At 42.4% G+C, this 20,810-nt stretch overlaps 1 protein-coding gene across 2 annotated transcripts in view; it reads right to left on the reverse strand.

The window, feature by feature from the left end:
- The window catches only part of RELL1 (RELT like 1), a 68,718-nt gene that overhangs the window by 29,443 nt on the left and 18,465 nt on the right, over positions 1-20,810 (reverse strand). For both annotated transcript variants that reach the window (XM_032400171.1, XM_032400172.1), the window contains exons 2-3: positions 7,533-7,757; positions 5,388-5,459 (exon numbers count right to left, since the gene is read on the reverse strand). In XM_032400171.1, the coding sequence (XP_032256062.1) occupies positions 5,388-5,459; positions 7,533-7,757 (297 nt within the window). The remainder of the gene's footprint in view (positions 1-5,387; positions 5,460-7,532; positions 7,758-20,810) is intronic.

The following is a 20,810-nucleotide window of genomic DNA, read 5'->3' on the forward strand; positions in this document are numbered from 1 at the left end:
GTTGGAAGGAAAATAAAGAGAAGAAAAGCTGTTGGGAAAAGATCTGAGGTCCTTCAGTTCACAGGGCCCTGGGGCCCCGGAGAAGGGAGGGTTTTTCCCAAGGTAACCCCTCGAAATGGCACCATCTGCAGGTAACCTTCACCATGCAGGAATTCAGTATGAGTGACACAGAATCTACACAAAGGACAGTGGATCTGCCATAGAGCCCAGCTTCCTACACATCATTCCAACAGAACATAGAAAACTACTTTTCTTCCCCCTCCCAAATGAAAGGGAGACTTACATGCTGCTATTCCCCTGCATTCACCTCACTTGGCTAAATAAATAGTGAGACGTAGGTCTTAAACTTACGTGCCTTAACTTGCACGTGCCTAAACGATTAGCCTTAACCTCTGGATACCCACGTATTGTCAAGTCTATCCCACATATAATCAGGGATGTGAGAGGGTTCACTTTCCAGGTGGGCCATTTGGCTTAGCTCAGCTTCAGGACCGTACAAGACCTTAACTCTGGCCAGTTACCTTAAATTTCCAAGAGTTGATCACACATAGAGGTTACCTAATATGGACTGAATTAAATTAGAATTCTAATGTTAATTAAAAAAAAAATCCAAATTTTTAGGTTGGGGGTAGGCTGTCAACCAAAGCAAACTGAATCTAAGCTTCTTGGGTCCCCACTCCCCTCTCTGCCCCCGAAGACACACATGTTCTTTCTGCCTCTTACAGAGTGGCCAAACTCTCAAGGATGAAAGACTGAGTGAGTGTTCAAGTTTCTCTTGGATATTTAATCGGCAAGGCCAAATGTTATTACTGACTCCTAACCTTTTCATTGATTTTTTTAAAGTGCTGTTCTCATGAGGAACCACAAATTCTCCAGAGATGGAAGAATAAAAAATCACTATTTGCCATGTGAGCCAACAGCAACATTTCACATTTAACAGCTCAAATGACATCCCTAGAGGAGGAAAATTAACTCTAGTTTCAACACTACTGCTTTCAGGTTATTAACAGTTACAGGTTTATATGGTGCTTCTCAGCCTTTCAAAAATTAAATTTAAGGCTTTTTTTTTTAGATTTCATTTATTTATTTATTTATTTGAGAGAGAGGGAGAAGCAGACTCCCTGCTCAGCAGGGAGCCCGATGCGGGGCTTGATCCCAGGACGCTGAGATCGTGACCTGAGCTGAAGGCAGACGCTTAACTGACTGAGCCACCCAGGTGCCCCAAAATTTAAGTTTTTTAATCTAAATAATTATTGCCCCACCCAGGAGTCTTTTGCAACATCTTTTTCCTAACCACCCTCTTGTGAAATTATAATAATGCAGATAGATATCTGTTTATGTACTATACGTATATCTGTGTTTTACATACAAAATAGTAAGGGTTTTTTTGCCCCCATGATCCATTTCCCCCCCTTCACAACCCTTGCAAATGCATGGGTTATTTTAAAAAGAAATATTAACACAGCATACCATCTTTTCTAAAAGAAATATTCTTTTTGCCCTCTTCACAACTACCTGTGATGAAGTCCCAACGCATTCCCTAACACAAGTTTTGACCTAAATAAGACTCCTGTGATTACTGAAAAAGTACTGAAGTAGATTGGCAGTATCTTCTCCCATACAACAAAGGCATGCTACCCTCTATAAGACAAACTTAAATATAATCTAGTGATGTCAGTCAATTTCCCTTTTAATTAATAATAAGGATTCAGAAAATAAATTTTTGTTTAGAAAAGGTTTGGGGAAGACACAAAATAATTTGCCAGTTGACACTTATTCTCTGCCATCATTTACTAAACTTCAAGACTACAGACATTAAAAAGGGAAAACAACAACAAAAGGTATGAAAATAAAGATAGCACCAATAGCACTCACTTATAAGAATGTGCTTTTTAAAAACGAAAGCTTAAATAGTTGCCAGAGAAAATTAATCACCTATAAAATGATGACCTCCCTTAGAAACATGGGATCAGAAAATGATCAAGGAAGAGGATTAAAATATATTAAAATCATCCCTAAAACTGTTTTTTTAATAGATTTGTGTTGTTTCTTCTATATTCATGTATTCTTGGACCTCACCCTATCTCTTAGAAAAATTTAAAAATGGCCCCTTGTTTGCTATGAGTGAATTCTTTAAGAGTAGGCTCAAGTTTCTATGTAGACATCATTCACACCCTCCCTGTCTGAGGAGGTTCAGTATGTGGAGTCATGTGGTTTCCTGGGTTAAGAAAACTTTCTAATGTAACCCCACCATGTGGACTTAAGCACATGCTTTAATTTGGTTGTAAAATTACTACGAAAGAGCAGTCGTCTGATTAAGTTCTGCTGAATATGTATCTCCTCATTACTCATAATTACAATAAGCAATAAAAGATGGTGTTCCCCTGCACTTGTCAACATTCTGTCAACTAGACTTCTTGTCCTGGGTTTCCAGAGAATGGGAGGAGCCAGTTACAGGGCAAGGAAAACCTGTCAAGAACAGGAGAAATTTTCTAGAGGGTAATAATTTCATAAAATGCTTCCTCTCTTCTGTCCTGAATTTCTGCCTGATCCTAGGTATAAAGCCGTCAAAATCACGCAAGAAGAATGCCCTGTTTTCTCTCCCACCACACTTCTCTTCAAAGATTCCTTTGTGAGGCGCTTGGGTGGCTCAGTCCATTAAGTGTCTGACTCTTGATTTCAGCTCAGGTCATGATCTCGGGGTCCTGGGATGGAGCCCAGAGTCCGGGCTTCCTGCTCAGAAGGGAGCCTGCTTATCTCTCTCACCCTCTGCCCCTCCCCCGCTTGTATGCTCTCTCTCTCTCTCAAATAAATTTAAAAAATAAAATTATTAAAAAAAAAAAAAAGATTCCCTTGCAATCAAGGCAAATATCCCAGGCAAGAATTATGGCCACCCCCAAAATTAGTGCCGCTGTGTGCCAGCCACTGGCCAAAAGCTTTACAGACCTTATCATGTTTAACTCTCCTGACAACTCCCAGAGTAGACAGAGTCATCATGCCCATTTTACAAATATAGAGACTGAGGTCCTAAAGATCATGACTGACTGGCCAGAGCCACATAGCCAGCATGGGAGACCTGGACACAAACCCTGGTCCATCTGACTCCAGGGTGGATGCTTTTGACCCTGATGTTTTTCTTCTTACTTCTTCAATGTCCCAGTCTCTACCCAAATGATTAATAGTTTAAAATGTTGCAAGGACATTTGCATAATCATTATAGCAAGTTTCAGAGACATAGTAATGATAATTTGTAAGGGAATCCTTGCCATAACATAAATTGAACCCCAAGGTAAGAATTTCACAAAAGGATCCCTCTGCCTGGTGTGAATAATCAGGGGCACTTGGAGAATAATCACAGTATTCTGCATTGTTACCAGATGGGACAGTTTAAGGGCCTGGCAGAGAGGCTGAGCTATGGACTTGCAGGTACTTTCCAAATGCCCACAGAACTCAAAAAACCCCAATAACCACCCACACACTTTTCAATTCAATCTACTTAGAAAGAAAAATTAAGGGTAGCACTGTGATTAATCCAAGCCTTGAGATTAGCAAGAAAATAATCAGTATGCGGGTCAGCTGATAAATTTATCCCTCAAGAGATTCATATAAACTAACCTGATTTGCAACATTTGAGACATGATATATTTAAGCCATAAACAATGTCACCATGAGTACAGGTGAAATATTACCCCATTAGCCAAATTAAAAATGCAAAGCAGAAGACTATTCATAAATCATGATTGCAGATGTTTTTAAATATGTAAATATAGGCAAAGAAAACCTAAATAAACATGGCAAATGGTAATGGATGGGCTGTACTTGATTTTACTCCTTTTTTTTTCAATTTTAAAAGAAAAGTTATGTTAGGGTGTGCTTACAATTAAAAAAATGGAAAATTAAATTAACATCAACAGATCTAAATTGATACTAAGTTCAGAGACTGATAATGACATAGACAAAAGATTAAAAACGCATTTGTTCTATAGAGGCCTGAAGCCTCAAAGCAAACTAAAAAGCTAGGTTATAAACTGGGAAGAGACCCAAGTATGGATCTAATTCCCCAGCTGTGGTTGGGACACCAGACATGTCTGGAAAAGAGTTCCGGTGAGGTCAGATGTCTCCTGGGGGCCAAGGAGAGCCAAGGGCCACACAAAGGATCAGAGCCACCCCCCATCCTCACAGGTCCCTGGACAAATCACAGGTAGACAAGTGAAAGCATGGACAGGGGAAGAGAGGGAAGAGAACTGGGGATTAGAGGAGGGAGAAGGAAAACAGTGCTTTAGGTGTTATCCAATGGACCTACCGGTCATCAATGCAGAGGAAACAAGGTGAAATACCTTTAGGACAAATGGCTCAGCCACATCAGTGTGCCCGGTAGCCCTCAGCTCTGACAAGGGCCAAGCCAGAGCTCAAGGAAAATGGTTTTTTTTTGATTCTCAGGAGAACTCAAAGTATGGCGATCTGCAGCTACTGGGGACGTGGGCAAGGAGTTCTGCACACCCCAAAAGTTACTGAGGGCCTCACCCTGTGCACCCCTGTAACGGTATCCTACACAGCGAATAGCCAGTGTGCAGAACGAGGACCCTCATTTATCTAATCAAGATTCAGTTCATCCTCCGTTTCAGAAGTCAGAAGTTTAGAGTACATTTCAGAGGGAAAAAATGCTTCTGTCCACAAAGGTTAAACTTTTTAAAAGTCTGAACACTTCAGAATAGATCACAGAACAGGCAAATCCATAGAGACAGAAGCAGAGCAGGTTGCCAGAGGGTGGCTGGGGGAGGGCGGTGGAGTGGGCGACTGCGTCATGGGTACAGAGTTTCAGTTTGGCAGGATGAAAACGTTCTGGAACTAGGCCGTGCTGATGGCTGTACATCACTGCGAAGGTACTTAATGTAAATGTCGCTGAACTGTACATTTAACGGTAACTTTTTTAGGTTTGGTGTATTTTACCATGATTTTTTTAAAAGTACAAAAAAAGGAATACACAACATTTGAGTGCCTATTGTACTAAGCACTTTATGTGCAGGATGTCACAACAGTGCAATGAGGTAAATATTATTTATTACCCTCCTTTTAACGGAGGAGGAAACAGAGACTCCATAAGGTAAAGTGACTTTCCCCAAATCAAGGTGAGGCCAGGATTTGAAGGTGAGCCTCCAGGGCTGGCTTTCTGCAAACACTCACACCCACTGACTCTTTGAAAACACACTTAGGTGAAATTCCCATGGTGGGATAATCTGGAAGCTGACGTATTCATGAGCTTAGGTAAAAGGTGCTGCCAGTGACTAGAAAGATCAACAGGACAGTTCATACAAACCGACTCTTCGAGGCAGGTTTTTAATAAAACATGAATATTGAATTGTTCTGGAACACTAAAACATCCATACCTTCATTTTTCATGATGTAGTGGACAATCTGGCCAACGGTGTCACTATTTTCATTTACACTGTCATTCAACTCTGAAAGAGGAGGAGGGGAGAATGGGTTAGATCGGTCACCTCTGTGGAGGCAATGAGACCTCACTCAACAGTCTCCAGAAAGCTCAGCCGTGGCGCCAAGGGTCGAGGGGTCGAGGCTTTCTTCCTTCAGCCCCAAACTGCCCGATGCACAGCCCAGAGTGACTTCCTTAGCATGACAGACATAACAAGAACCAGAATTAGCCATCAACCTCTTCTCAAGTCCAAACACCCACTCACTTTCCTGCGTGTGTATCAGTCCTAACTGCTGTAGTTCTCTCTCATTATTCCTTTAAACCCTTCAGGGAAATGGGAAGAAAACAGTTCATCAAAAGATAAAATTCTCCTTGGATTTTGTTTTAATTGCAGACACACTATATAAATTTAGAGTACGGATTTCTTTTTTACATGGGGTAATTATTCATCCATGTTTAGAAGACTCTCCTTTCATTTAAATACACTTCCAAATGACCTAAATTTTGGCTGTGGTTATTTGCCCACAAACTCCGTTTACCTTAGGAAACTGTATTATGGGACAGTCTTTGAAGAAAAATCAAACCTCCACCTGGAAACTGTAATTTCAGGGAGGAAGGAAAAGGGAGGGATCCCAGTTCACAGAGAATGAATCAAGGTGTGCAATGTCCTACTCGTGTCCCTGGAAAAGTGTCTTCTCCAACCCCAGTCGGCTTCCTTCCTCCATGTTTGGCTGGACAGTGCAAATTCTGACTAAGCCAGCCTACAGAGCGTCTGTGAAGGATGGGAGGGGGGAGGCTCACTTTCTGTTGACAAACACTCAGCTTTGGTGTGCTCATAAGCTACCCATGACTCATCCTGCAGCCGGGTTCTCTCTGCCTCAAAGGTCAGTGGGGGTGGGAAAAACCAACAGGCCAGCCGGCTGGCAAGGAAGGAAGAAGCTCTCCCCACTCTACCCGTTGGCTCTCTTGAAAGGTGACCAACTCCAAATGTCCTCTTCTGCAAAAACTGCCCTATGAGGACCTGAAAGGGATATGGAAGGGTAGCTACTACTCCCCCAAATACAAGTCAGGAAACGTCCCTAAAGGATGGTTGGAAAGAACATCTATGGAGAAAACAGGATTTTATTTCTTGGGTTTTTCCAAATACTACCAACAACTCCATGTTAAGAGGAAAAGATAAGACACCCTCAGATTAATACTAAGGCACCATTTCTTACCATACTTTTACTGCGCTGTTGACACAATTATTTACTTAATAAATATAAATTCCAATCACATAGATTGAAGATAGAACTTCCCCAGCAAAAGTAATACCACAAAAGTGGTGAGAGCTATTTAAATTCCCCATTGCTCTTATTAGAAGCTCTCTCAATAATAACAGTAAGGATTAGTATTTACTGAGTGGCCGTATGTGCCAAACACCAAATGCATCTTCTAAATTCCACAATAATCCTACAAGATGGAGATTACTGTCCTCATTTAAATTAAATTAAAATCTTAATTAAATTGGCATTAAATTAACTAAGATTAAATTCCAGTTAAATTACACATAGCAAAAGTTCGAAGCATATGTAACTTGCCCAAAGCCACAGGGAATGAGCTGGTAGGTGTTTAAATAAGTGAAAGCCAGGTTTCAAGCTCCAGGTGTGGTCACTACGAAATCTATACTGACATGCCACATACCACCTATTGTTAAGATGGATCATTTTGGGGGCACCTGGGTGGCTCAGTCGGTTAAGCGTCTGATTTCGGCTCAGGTCGTGAGATGGAGCCCCTCAAAAGCCTCCATGCTGGGTGTGGAGCCTGATTAAGATTCTCTCCCTCCCTCTGCCCCTTTACCCCCCCTAAAAAAAAAAAAGATGGATCATTTTGCTTCGTAGAGATGAAAGTATCTATGACTGATTCCTCATTTAAAAACTGCCCTCACTTGGGGCACCTGGCGGGCTCTGTCAGTAGAGCACGTGACTCTCCATCTCCAGGTTGTGAGTTCAAGCCCCACACTGGGTGTAGTGATTACTTAGAAATAAAATCTTTAAAAAAAAAAAAAAGAAAAGAAAATCGTCCCCACCCACCTCTCCATGAAAAGGATGCAGGTATTTACCTATCTTTTCAACCTTTTCCTCTTCCACCTCTTGCTCGGCTTCTGTGGTACAACGATAGCCCTTCTTCTTAAGCAGGTGGCAGATGAGGACGCCAAACAGACCCATGATGAAGAACACGGGGACCAGGGCATATGCGATATATTCTGGGTGTCCGTTGCCCATATTGTTGGTGGGTGCCGGGGTCGTCTCTGTTCTGGACTGCAACGTGCGGCTGCCACCATTGTCTACAGAAAGAAATACACGCGGCTGCATCACACGTCTGCCGGCGACAAGACCAACCTGACGACCCCAGGGAACGTTCACATGGAATCTGAGTCGTCTCCCAAAACCACGGGCCATGCAGAGACCGGCGGGTCAGGTAGTACAACACATAGGCTGAGGGCCAGGCTTGGCTAAACGTCCGAGTTCCCATCCTGTCCCTGCTACTCACAACCTAGGTCCCAACCTGCGTCATTTCTTTAAAACCTCTCAAGCCAGTCTCTACTTCTTCGCCTGCAGCAGGGACCTACACAGTGCGGAAAGAAAGCATGTGCAGGTGGAGTGTCAAGCACAAAGGAAACACAGAGTCGTTTGGTGGCATTATAACAGGGCGCTGGGTAGGTAAGAGCATGGACCCAGGAGCCTTGGGTTCAAGTTCTGACTCTACCACTCAGTAGCTGTGGAATAACTTAGCACCTCTATGACTCAGTTTCTTGTGAAAGGCACATACTCATTAGAACCTACCCACCCTTCCTGGGTGTCATGAAGATGAAATAAATACTTGTAAAACATTTACAACTATTTTTACAACATAATAAATGCTCAACTACGCGGCAGGTACCATTCTAGGCACGTGTGATATATCACTGAGTAAGACAGACAAAGAGGCTTGTCCTCGTGGAGCTTATGTTTTAGAAGGACTTAGTAAACTGACAGATCTAGAATATGGAAAAGAGAGAAAAATCCAGGATGGCGTCAAGATTTTGGCCCAGGGGGACAAACATAAAAATGGAAGACTGTGCATTTTTTATTCGTGCACTTTTCCAAATTAAAATTCACTGTCTGCCCATCACATGAAAAGCACAAGGCTGGGAACTGGATATAGTGATAACATGACTTGGCCAAGAACATCTTAGAACGTGTAGGGGAGCATCAGAAACAGTCCCTAAACAAAACGCATGAGCAGATCGTCACAGATTGAGAGAAATGCTGTCGAAGGTGTACATGGGACAACAGAAGAAAAAAGAACAGTGAGGACCTATTTTATGACTTCAAAAATAGGGCAGCTAGGAAAGGGGCATCTTTTGAAGAAATGGAGAACTTTTCTTGTGGACATGTCAAAGTATCCCATGGGCTTATTACCAGATCCAGGCCTGCCGGGGTGCCACGCATAGGCTCCCGAGAGGTCCCTGCACACAGGGACCCGCATCCCCTCTAGGAAGGAGGGTGAGCAGCAGAAAGCCGGGCACAGGCGTCATGAGATGTGGTAAACGAAAATAACAGAAAGAGCCGACTAGGTAGATAAGCAGCAAAGTACCAGTTCACAGACACAAAATGAGAAGAGAATTATCAAATGAAGGAGGGGGCCAGGTAGGATGGGGAGTAAAGAAAAATGTGAGATTTAATTGAAATGAAGTGTCCTTCTTCAAGCTCTATTACAAAGCTATAACCATCAAGACAGTATGGTACTGGCACAAAAACAGACACATAGATCAATGGAACAGAACAGAGAGCCCAGAAATGGACCCTCAACTCTATGGTCAACTAATCTTCAACAAAGCAGCAAAGAATGTCCAATGGAAAAAAAGACAGTCTCTTCAACAAACGGTGTTGGGAAAATTGGACAGCCACATGCAGAAGAAGGAAACTGGACCATTTCCTTACACCACACACAAAAATAAACTCAAAATGGTTTAAAGACCTCAATGTGAGACAGGAATCCATCAAAATCCTTGAGGAGAACACAGGCAGCAACCTCTTCGACCTCAGCCACAGCAACTTCTTCCTAGAAACATTGCCAAAGGCAAGGGAAGCAAGGGCAAAAATGAACTATTGGGACTTCATCAAGATAAAAAGCTTTTGCATAGCAAAGGAAACAGTCAACAAAACCAAAAGACAACCGACAGAATGGGAGAAGATATTTGCAAATGATATATCAGACAAAGGGCTAGTATCCAAAATCTATAAAGAACTTATCAAACTCAACACCCAAAGAACAAATAATCCAATCAAGAAATGGGCAGAAGACATGAACAGACATTTTTCCAAAGAAGACATCCAAATGGCCAACAGACACATGAAAAAATGCTCAACATCACTCAGCATCAGGAAATACAAAACAAAACCTCAATGAGATACCACCTCACACCAGTCAGAATGGCTAAAATTAACGTCAGGAAACGACAGATGTTGGCGAGTATGCGGAGAAAGGGGAACCCTCCTACACTGTTGGTGGGAATGCAAGCTGGTACAGCCACTCTGGAAAACAGTATGGAGGTTCCTCAAAAAGTTGAAAATAGAGCTACCCTACAACCCAGCAATTGCACTACTGGGTATTTACCCCAAAGATACAAATGTAGTGATCCGAAGGGGCACATGCACCCCAATGTTTATAGCAGCAATGTCCATCTAGGAAAGAGCCTAGATGTCCATCAACAGATGAACGGATAAAGAAGATGTGGTGTATATATACAATGGAATATTATGCAGCCATCAAAAAAAGAAACTTTGCCATTTGCAACGACGTGGATGGAACTAGAGGGTATTATGCTAAGCGAAATACGTCAATCAGAGAAAGACAAGTATCATATGATCTCACTGACATGAGGAATTTGAGAAACAAGACAGAGGATCATAGGGGAAGGGAGGGAAAAATGAAACAAGATGAAACCAGAGAGGGAGACAAACCATAAGAGACTCTTAATCTCAGGAAACAAACTGAGGGTTGCTGGAGTGGAGGAGGGTGGGAGGGATGGGGTGGCTGGACACTGGGGAGGGTATGTGCTATGGTGAGTGCTGTGAATTGTGTAAGACTGATGAATCACAGACCTGTACCTCTGAAACAAATAATACATTGTATGTTAATAAAAAAAATTAAAAAAAGAAATGAAGTGTCCTTATTTGGAATACTCAGATTCTGAAGTGATGAAATAAAGTTCTTTCTCTACATCAGGGAGATTCATAACGTTGCTAAGAAACCCAGAAACCGGAAAACTAGATACGTTTAATTATAAGCTCTCTCAGAGTATTCTGATAAAAAAAAGGATCTGTGTGGCAATGATTGTAGGGGACAAATAGCAGGTGTGAAATAACCACATTTCATCACTGCAGCAAACGGTATCAAACAGAAGCCTGATTTGCAAACCAGAGGCCATACAGCAAAGGGCTATTGATCTTTCACATGGAAATACCCATTACCTTTGAACAGGAAAGGAAACTGCTGGTTTCTTAAGTTTGTACAAGGTTGCATTATTTTATCAGACAATCTCTAGAATTGGGGATAACCTATATTTTTTTCTGATTTATCTTCCAGGAATTAATATATTAAATGAATGGACAAATAAATGGAAGTACACATACACACACACACACACTTCCCTAAGCATATGCAAATATATCATCTAACTTAGGATTTAATGCCAGCCTTTTAGTAAAAACCAGAAACATTTCTTTAACTCTTTTTACAATTCTAAGTAAGTCTTATTTATTAATTCCTTTTTAATACCACGTATTCCATGCAACAGGAATAGGTGAAGCAGACAACCTCTAAGACTGAGAGTTTTACTCAGAATCAGGTCTGTTTCAATCTGGAGGTGATAACCAATTCTCTTCGGGGGGCACTAGGAACAGGGAGGAAAGCAGAGGGGCTCGGAATTGGAGCCACACCCCCTCCTGAATCAGGTGGTTGAGAATGTGTCTTCATTAATTTGACATGTAGCAAACCCTTGCAAACAGTACATATTTAGAGTTTGTGATTTACAAACAGGTATCAGTCACTTAATCTCGTAATTACTGTACCATGGAAAAACTGAAGAAGATATGAATCTAAATTAGGGAAACATGAATTACAGAAAGAGATGCCATGTAGCACTGAAGTTATAAGGTCAGACTGCCTGGCATAAAGAACAGCTTGGCCACCTACTAGGCACATCACCTTGGGCAAGTTATTTAACTATTCTGTCCTCAGTTTCCTCATTATGAAATAAAATCAAATGATTGTACCTTTCTATGATGATTTTAAAACATGGCCCCAAATTCTTTGATCCTGCTCCAATGGAAAAGTCTGTATCTCCTTCCCTTGAATATATCCTCTGTGTTCTGCCTGACCAATAGAATAGGGTGGAGTGTTGCTTTGTCAGTTTCCAAGCCCCAGGCCCTAAGAAACTGACAGCTTCCACTTCCTGTCTCTTGGGGCGCTTGCTTTTGGAATGCAGTCCCATGCTGTGAGGAAGCCCAAGCTTCCCCAAGGAAAGAAACCAGTAACAGTCATCAACTTGCCAACTATGTACATGAGCCATCCTAGAAGTAGATTCTATAGTCCCAGCTAATGCCGCACAGAGCAAACATGAGCTGTTTCTGATGAACCCTGCCCAAGTTGGAGATTCCTAAGCAAAATGAGTGACTGTTGATTTGTTATACACCAATAATAACTAGAAGAGTACCTCGTGGAATCATTGTGAGGATTAAATAAACTAATATATAAAGCACTTAGAAGAATGTTTGGGAAGAGATAAGCAATGTAAAAGTGTTTGGTCACCATCGTGATAGAACGGTACTATCCAGTACGGTAGCCGGTAGCCACAAGTAGCTATTCAAATTTAAGTCAACTAAAATGAGATAAAATTAAGAATTCAGTTTCTCAGTTGCATTAATCACATTTTAAGCATTCATCAGTCACATGTGGCTAACTGCTACCATACTGGACAAGTCAGAAAAAGAACATTTTCATCAATCCCAAAAGTTCTAACGGACAGCCCTGTTATAGAATACAAAGAACCGCTGTAAGGCAGTTGACTGGAGAATCTACCGTGACCTACCATAGGAATTCAATAAAAATAACTTTGAAATCACAAAGGAACTATTCACAAATAATGCCTTAAAACATTTGTCAACTTAGGTAAATTTAGTTTTCAATTTATGCTAATAACTTGTTTAGAGACACTGGCCATCTCTCTCCTTCACCTCCAGCAGAATCATACCTGAATTAGGGGCGCCTGGGTGGCTCAGTCGTTAAGCGTCTGCCTTCGGCTCAGGTCGTGATCCCCGGGTCCTGGGATCGAGCCCCGCATCGGGCTCTCTGCTCTGTGGGAAGCCTGCTTCTCCCTCTCCCGCTCCCCCTGCTTGTGTTCCCTCTCTCACTGTCTCTCTCTCTCTCTCTCTCTGTGTCAAATAAATAAATAAAATCTTTTTTTAAAAAAAGAATCATACCTGAATTATAAACAAAATATTTGAGTCCAAATTCATAGCAAAGGTTTTTGCTGCATTATTTATAAGTCAAAAAAATGGCAAAAACCTGAATGTTTGACAGTGGAATAATAAGAAAATATCTAAGTCAATCACCGTCTACCCATTCGATGGAATAATATTCATCATTTAAAATTATAAAGATTTTGTGAAGACATGAGAAAACACTTAAGATACAATGTTGAATTTATTTTTTTTTAATTTTTTTTTTTTTAAAGATTTTATTTATTTATTTGACAGAGAGAGAGACAGCGAGAGCAGGAACACAAGCAGGGGGAGTGGGAGAGGGAGAAGCAGGCTTCCTGCCAAGCAGGGAGCCCGATGCAGGACTCGATCCCAGGACCCCGGGATCATGACCTGAGCTGAAGGCAGACACTTAATGACTGAGCCACCCAGGCGCCCCAAGATACAATGTTGAATTTAAAAAGCTTAAATCAGGGGTGCCTGGGTGGTTCAGTCAGTTAAGTATCCAGCTCTTGATTTTCGCTCAGGTCATGATCTCAGGGTCCTGAAATCGAGTCCCACACTGGGCTCCATGCTCAGCACAGAATCTGCTTGGGATTCTTTCCCTCTTCCTCTGTCCTTCCCCCCCATTCTCTCTCTCTAAAATGAATAAATAGGGGCACCTGGGTGGCTCAGTCGGTTAAGCGTCTACCTTCAGCTCAGGTCATGATCCCAGGGTCCTGGGATCGAGCCCCTGCATCGGGCTCCCTGCTCAGTAGGGAGCCTGCTTTTCCCTCTCTCTCTGTTGCTCCCCCTGCTGTGTGCTCCTGCTTGTGCTCTCTCTCTCTCTCTGTCAAATAAACAAATAGTCTTTAAAATAAAATAAAATAAAAAATAAAATCTTTAAAAAAGAGAGAGAGAAAAGCTTGATTCAACATCTTACATACAGTATGGTCCCACTACTTAAAAAAAAAAAATGCATGAAGGCATAAAATGTACAAAGCAATGACCAAAATATTAAGTGATTCCAGGTAACCGAATAAGAGGATAATTTTAAATTTTATTTTTATACTTACCTGTAATTTTCTAAAATTCATTTGTATTACTTTTATACCAAGGTGGTGGAAAAATAGAAAGCAGAGATTGTCAGCCATTTGGGAATCACAGACCCCTTTGAAAACCTATGTTGCCATGAAGGTTCCTATTCCAAAATTTTGCCTCCAAGTTCTATGAGCTCTGAGGCCCAAGTTCATATAAGGGCTAGTGACTTGATAAGGATGATGCTCGAGTTTCTGCTTGAGTAACATGGTGGAAATTGATGCCATTCATCAAGATGGGAAATAACTTAAAAAAAAAGGAAGTTTGCTTGGTGTTGAATTTTACCTCCCTCCCAATTCATACACTGAAGTACCCCAAGTACCTCAGAACACACGGTCTTTACAAGGGTAATCAAATTAAAATGAGGCCATTTGAGTGGACTGCTGTCCTTATAAAAGGGGGGATTTGGAGACACTTGGAAGATAAAGGCAGAGATGGGATGATGCTTCTAAAGGCCAAAGATTGCCAGTAAGCCACCAGCAACTAGGAGAGAGGCCTGAAATAGATTCTTCACAGCCCCCAAAAGGAAGCAACCCTGCTGATCTTGACCTTGGAATCCTAGCCTCCAGACTGTGAGATAATAAACTTCTCTTGTTTAAGCCACCCAGTTTGTGGTACTTTCTTACAGCAGCCCCAGCAAACTAATATACTTGGCATTTCCGGAAAGGACAATATCACGAGTTCAGTTTTGAACACATGGAGATAGAGGTAAGGGGTGGGGGGGGGGGGGGAACAACCAGATAGAAATATCCATTGAGCAACTGGATCTACTCCATGAGGAAGCCAACGAAGAGAAGCCAAGGTTCTCCTCTAGAACACAGAGGGATAGAGTTTCCAGAAGGAATGAGCAGTCAGCTAGGTCAGATGCTGCAAGAGAGCAATTAAAATAGGAAGGAAATGGAAAATGGTGCAGCCACTATGTAAAACAATATGGCGGTTCCTCACAAAGTTAAAAATAGAACTACCACCCTATGACCCAGCAGTCCCAGTTAGCCTATTTATCCAAAAGCACTGAAATCAGGATCTTAAAGAGTTATCTGCCTCCCATGTTCACTGCAGAATTTTTTACAAAGCCAAGATTTGGAAACAACCTAAATGTTCACTGGTGGCTGAATAGATAAAGTAAACATGGTCTATACATACAACCAAAAAAGGAAATCCTGCCAGAGGTGACAATATAGATGAAGCCGGAGGACATGACGCTACGTGAGAAAAGCCAGTCACAGAAGGACAAATATTGCATGATTCCACTTTATGAGCCATCTAAAATAGTCAAATTTATAGAAGCAGAGTCGAATGGTGGTTACCAGGAGTGAAGGGAGGGGAAAATGGGTAGCTGGCATTCAACGGGTGTAACGTTTCCATCATGCTTTATGACAAGGCGCCTGCTGTCTACAATACCGTATCCTGCACTTAAAAATTTGTTTAGAGGTTGATCTCAGAGATGAAGACACAGGAAGGTAGAGTGGCCTTCCCAAGGTTAAATGTTCTTAACACAATTTTAAAAAAGAAACAAGACACAAACAACCTAAGAAGACTCTTTAGAAAAGGAATCGAGAAGTACTCAGACAAATCAGGCAACAAAGAAGAACTCATGGGAAACCATTAGTTTCTAATTTAGGAAGCCACTGAATTTTTTTAACTTTCTCTTTGTTGTACTTTACTCCCTGTTCTTCTGTACTTTCTTGAAGTAAACTTAAAAATCCCAAAATAAACAAATACATACATACAATGAAAAAATAAATTAAATTAAATTAAGTAGGAAGGAAAAACAATCCACAGGAGATCTTCGTGGCCTTGGACAGCACAGTTTTTCAGTTAGCCCGGAAGGTAAGACTAGATTCCCTGAGTTGAAGAATAGAGACTGGGCTCGGTTTACTCTTTCTGGAAGCCCAGTAGGAGCAAAAAAAAGAAGGGTGAGAGGAAGACATTTCTGTTTGGAGTTTTGTTTTGCCTTTAAGTGCCTGCAACCAATGTATGTATACACAGAAGGAGCAAAAGGGAGAGACTGAGAATAAGGAGTGATGGCCTTGAGAAGATTTCCATATGAAGAAGACAGATCAAACACTGGAATAGAAAAACAAAACAAAACAAAACAAAAACACCCAGTTCTTCCTGAAGCAGCGGGCTGTGAATTAGAGCCCTCACTAGTGGGCTGAAGGAAGTTGAGGGAGCAAGGTGCATGGTATCCTCCATTTTCTCTCACAATAAATAAGAAGAGATGACATCTGTTGAGACCGGGGGCGGTGGGGGGGGGGGGGGGGGGGGGCAGCAGGGAAGAAGAGCAGCCCGTGGAGACAGGGGGGCCTGGCGGAGAGATTGAGGGGATGGGAGAGGGCAGGGAAAGGACTGTGCACAGGCATCCTGGGCACAGCCCAGAGGTGCACCCCAATTCTCCAGCTGGGGTAACCCATGCGGAGAAGTCCATACAAGCTGGAAAGCCCAGCACAGTAAGGGACCAGCAATCAGAGTCAGCACGGAAAGCAGACAGAGCCATGGTAAGAAAGGGAATGGTTTTGGGTGACATGGTGTTCCAGAAGAGACAGAAGTGTGGCTCAGAGTAGTCCGTGTCTCTATTACCACTAACAACAATAACCAGTACATTTACGGAGCATTTATGAGCCAGCACTGAGCTAAGCATTGAGTCTTCACAATAAACCGAGGACATAGTTAGAGGTCTATCCTTACATTACAGATGGGGAAAGAAGACACAGGAAGGTAGAGTGGCCTTCCCAAGGTCACACTGCTACTCCGTGCCAGTGCCCGGATTCAAACCAGACAGCCTGGCTCCTGCCTGTTTATACTGTTGCCTCTTACCTTCTGGAAGCCTGGGTCTCTGCACATGTAGAACTGGGCCTCTAACTGGGCACCATCCAACTACAAATGCCTGCGTAAGGTATATTTTAATTTGTTTTCTTTCAACAATATTTCATCATTTAGAGACTTTTCTACTAAAATGCAAAATGCTGGTTTGCTCTCATATTTCACAACTTAGATTCAAGGCTCCCCAAACTTCCAAACTTATGGTTTCCAATGAGCACGGCAGGAAGGAGGACAGGTTTTATGCTCAACACCAGACTCCAAAGCAGCTTACGGGATGAACAACTACAAAATTGCCTTTTGGCCCCCATCGCTGACCTCCCTCCCCACTCCAACATCACAGCTCACCCGACAGAGGCCACAACCCCAGGTCCACTCAGCCTATTCCAAAAATAAGCCCATAGCCTCATCTCCAGCATTTATCAAACTCCTTTGGGTTTTTCCTAGACCTGGTCAGGTTTGGTTAATTCACTGCATTTTGAGGACCCACTCAACTGTATTGTGTTTTGCCAAGATCCCATTAAGAAGGTCACAAAAGAAGACGTGGTATTAAAAAAAAAGCTTGTACAAGGCAAGGAACTGAGGAAGAGGTCTGAGGAATGGCTCCAGGTCAACCCCCAAAATCAAAAGCAGTTTTTTTAGCTTGTTTCCAAATAATACTTGTATTTCCAACTGACCTCAGTGGTCACAGGAGCTGAGAAGGAATAGCCTAGATATGGCATTCCTCAAACCCAGTGGGCATAGCTCGAGGTTGCTAGACAATGGGGAAGACTAAGCTAATAACTAGAGACTACAGATAAGAAGGTCCTTGTGACCTCCCCCGAGCAGCTTTGTTCCAACCACGGAACATTTTTATGCTTCTGATAGCTAGCCTTCCCCTTTTATCAGGAAAGGGTATGCATTCTCAGAATCTAGGGTTTCTCAGCAGGATGACCCGACAGCTCTGTGATGGAAAAGGCACTTGCTAGTGTATAGATAACCCACACCAAGCTTGGTTGGAAAATTGCTTCTAAACAAACACATACACACACCCTATTTTGTTTTTAGCGAAGACTCAAATCACAGTGCCCAAGAGCAATCTATTTTTGGTCTGGATTACTAAGATCAATAGATGGACATTTCCCTAAAAGGGCTTTTCTTTATTCAGTTTTGCCACTGGCCACCTCTGCGATTTGAACAAGTCACTGTACCTCTGTGGACCTCAGTTTGCTCACAACATTCCCAGCCTTCTCCAGTCCCATCCGCCAAGTGTGACTGGTGATCAAAACACAAGCCCACCCACCCTCTTGGCTCCACAAGGTAAAATCCAAAAAGCTTTTATAATTCATTTCACAGCAAAACCAAATCTGACAAACTCATTGGTGGCAAAACCTGTTCTGATCTGACATGAGGCTATTTATGACCTCTATTCCAGTGAGTTTGCTTGCTGCATAAACATTAATGTGTTTATTAGACCTCTGAAGGGGGATATTACATAGGTAGAGTTTCAGCCATGGGCCCTGAGGGTTTGAGATGGTCACAACACTAGGAGGTGGGTACTATCCTTTTAGAGAAGAGGAATCACGGGTTCAGGGAGGGTATGTCACCTGGCCAAAGGCACACAGTTAAAAACTGGTGAGAGCCTGCATGAAAACCAGGCATGAGCAGCCCACACATGGCCTCCCAGTACCACTTGAGCAGGATGGATCTCCGAGCTTCTGCAAAACAACCTCCTTTATGAAGTTAATTGTTTAAATGCAGTTTAAATCAATTACATACACCAATATAAGGGGCAAATGCAAAACAAATTCTACAAAACTCAATCATCCCCAAATGACTTCTCTTTTTGGCTACAGAGAGAACCCAAGTCACAGAACTTTTAAGACTATCCCCAACACGGCATTCACGCAGACAAATTTTAAAAAGCTTAAAATGGGGTGCCTGGGTGGCTCAGTCGTTGGGCGTCTGCCTTCGGCTCAGGTTATGGTCCCAGGGTCCTGGGATCGAGCCCTACATCGGGCTCCCTGCTTGGCGGGAAGCCTGCTTCTCCCTCTCCCGCTCCCCCGGTTTGTGTTCCCTCTCTCGCTGTGTCTCTCTCTGTCAAATAAATAAATAAAATCTTAAAAAAAAAATAAAATAAAACACATCAGCTGGGGATTGCTTGCCCTCTTTAAAAAATAATTAATTAATTAATTAATTAATTAAAAAGCTTAAAATGTATGGGGAAAACAAACGAGCTCATACGGAACCAGGAAGACAATGGAAGTCAGTATATAAAGAAGTGCTAAACTTTGTCGTGAAACTTCAGGCTCCTGCCAACTTCTGAACAACCCCCAGATAAACAGCTGCTTATAGCCCTCCCCACCCGCCTCCAAAACTGTCACCAGGCGGGGAGGGGACATCCAGATAGGATCTAGTCTACCCACCCGTGACACAAAATCCCTCCCAGGGCATACAGTCACTCGGTTACCATTATTTTGTCCAAGTGCCCCATGATACTGGAGGCCAGAACTCATTCTGGACAGCAAAGACCACTCGGGGAACAGACAGAGGCCTAGATGGCTTCCCCCAGCAAAACGTGCCTACATGAGCAATGCCCAGCTAGGAATCCCTGATTTACAGACACCTTCGTCTAACAGGTCCCTTGAAAAATGCAGCTGTCCCTGAGATTTCTGCTAACAGCCGTGTGAGATCAGCTATACGCCAGGGATGGCAAATGGAGGGCTCAGGGCAGCGGGAGCACCCCCGGATCTGGAGACAGGCACGAAGAGTGAGAGAGGGAGACAGGGAGGGACCAGTAGCCGAAGATTTCAAAATACTGCCGGCGGCCAAGAAAGTTTCTTCCCTTGCCCAGTACTTGACTGTTAGCTTTTGTTAGAAACTAAAATAACCAAATACTACATGTAAACCTTGACTGGAAGCTAGCTCAAGATCTTAATCAATAATAAAAATTGCAAAGCGGCCATAAAGTGTATTTTGAGGACAACTGAGGAAACTGGGTTAAGGCAGTGTTAGAGAACTTACTGTCTATTTTCTTAGGTATAATGATGGTATTGTGGTTACGTAGAAGGAAGTCCTTAATCCCACAAGAGGCACGGTGGAGGTATTTAGGGAGAAATGTAACCTTGTCTGCAACTTGATTTCAAATAGTCCAGCAAGGAAGTAGGTAGACAGATGGACAGCCAGGCAGATAGGGTGAGCAAGCGGGTCTGGCAAAACGTTGAATCCAAGTGGTCAGTATACAGGGACCCACTTTATGATTCTTTCAACTTTTATATTAAAAGTTCACCAAGTCCCATTTTATCATTTTTTAAATAGGCTTTGTGAGCCTAATTATTATTTTTAATGAGAAAATGCGTTTGACTTTCCAACCCAATCACTCAAAAGGAATGTTTGGAGCACAACCCGTCCTTCAGCTTCAGTTTCTTTGTATATGTACCACAGGTGTGGGAAGGGAAGTAATTAGTGTGATCCAGGAAGAAAAGGGACTTTACGTTAGGTTTCAAAAGAAAAACTTAATTTGGCTGGATAAAAAGGGAACAAACATTCTTGGAGGTTGAGGGGCGAAACGGAATCACTCCTGAACCCCAGGTAGCTACCAGAACAAAGGACTGAAACTAGGGGAAGGTCAATATAAATAAAGATACTTAAAAATAATGATGGATACTGTATATATTTAGCATCATAGGTTTCAACTGAAACTAGAAGGGGCAAACTAACTTTGCAGAGTCAGAGGAAGTCCCTAGCATTCTCCACAGTTGTGTTGAATTCACCATTTGTAAGTTATTTCTAAAGGCTACAGAACTCCCTGACCAAACACAATTCCCCAAGGGCGTCAGAAGATTGAACACAGACAACAGCCACAACCCCAGAGCTGCTCCTTGAGAGAGGATTAATTAACTTTAGGATCCCACTGTTTAGAGAAGCCAAGGATCTCAACTTCTGGATGATTCCTGAACCTTCCAGAGTCCTTCAAACAATGGTCTGCATTCAGA

Source organism: Phoca vitulina, unplaced genomic scaffold (genome assembly GCF_004348235.1).
Source record: "Phoca vitulina isolate PV1807 unplaced genomic scaffold, GSC_HSeal_1.0 scaffold3, whole genome shotgun sequence".
Lineage (NCBI taxonomy): Eukaryota > Metazoa > Chordata > Mammalia > Carnivora > Phocidae > Phoca > Phoca vitulina.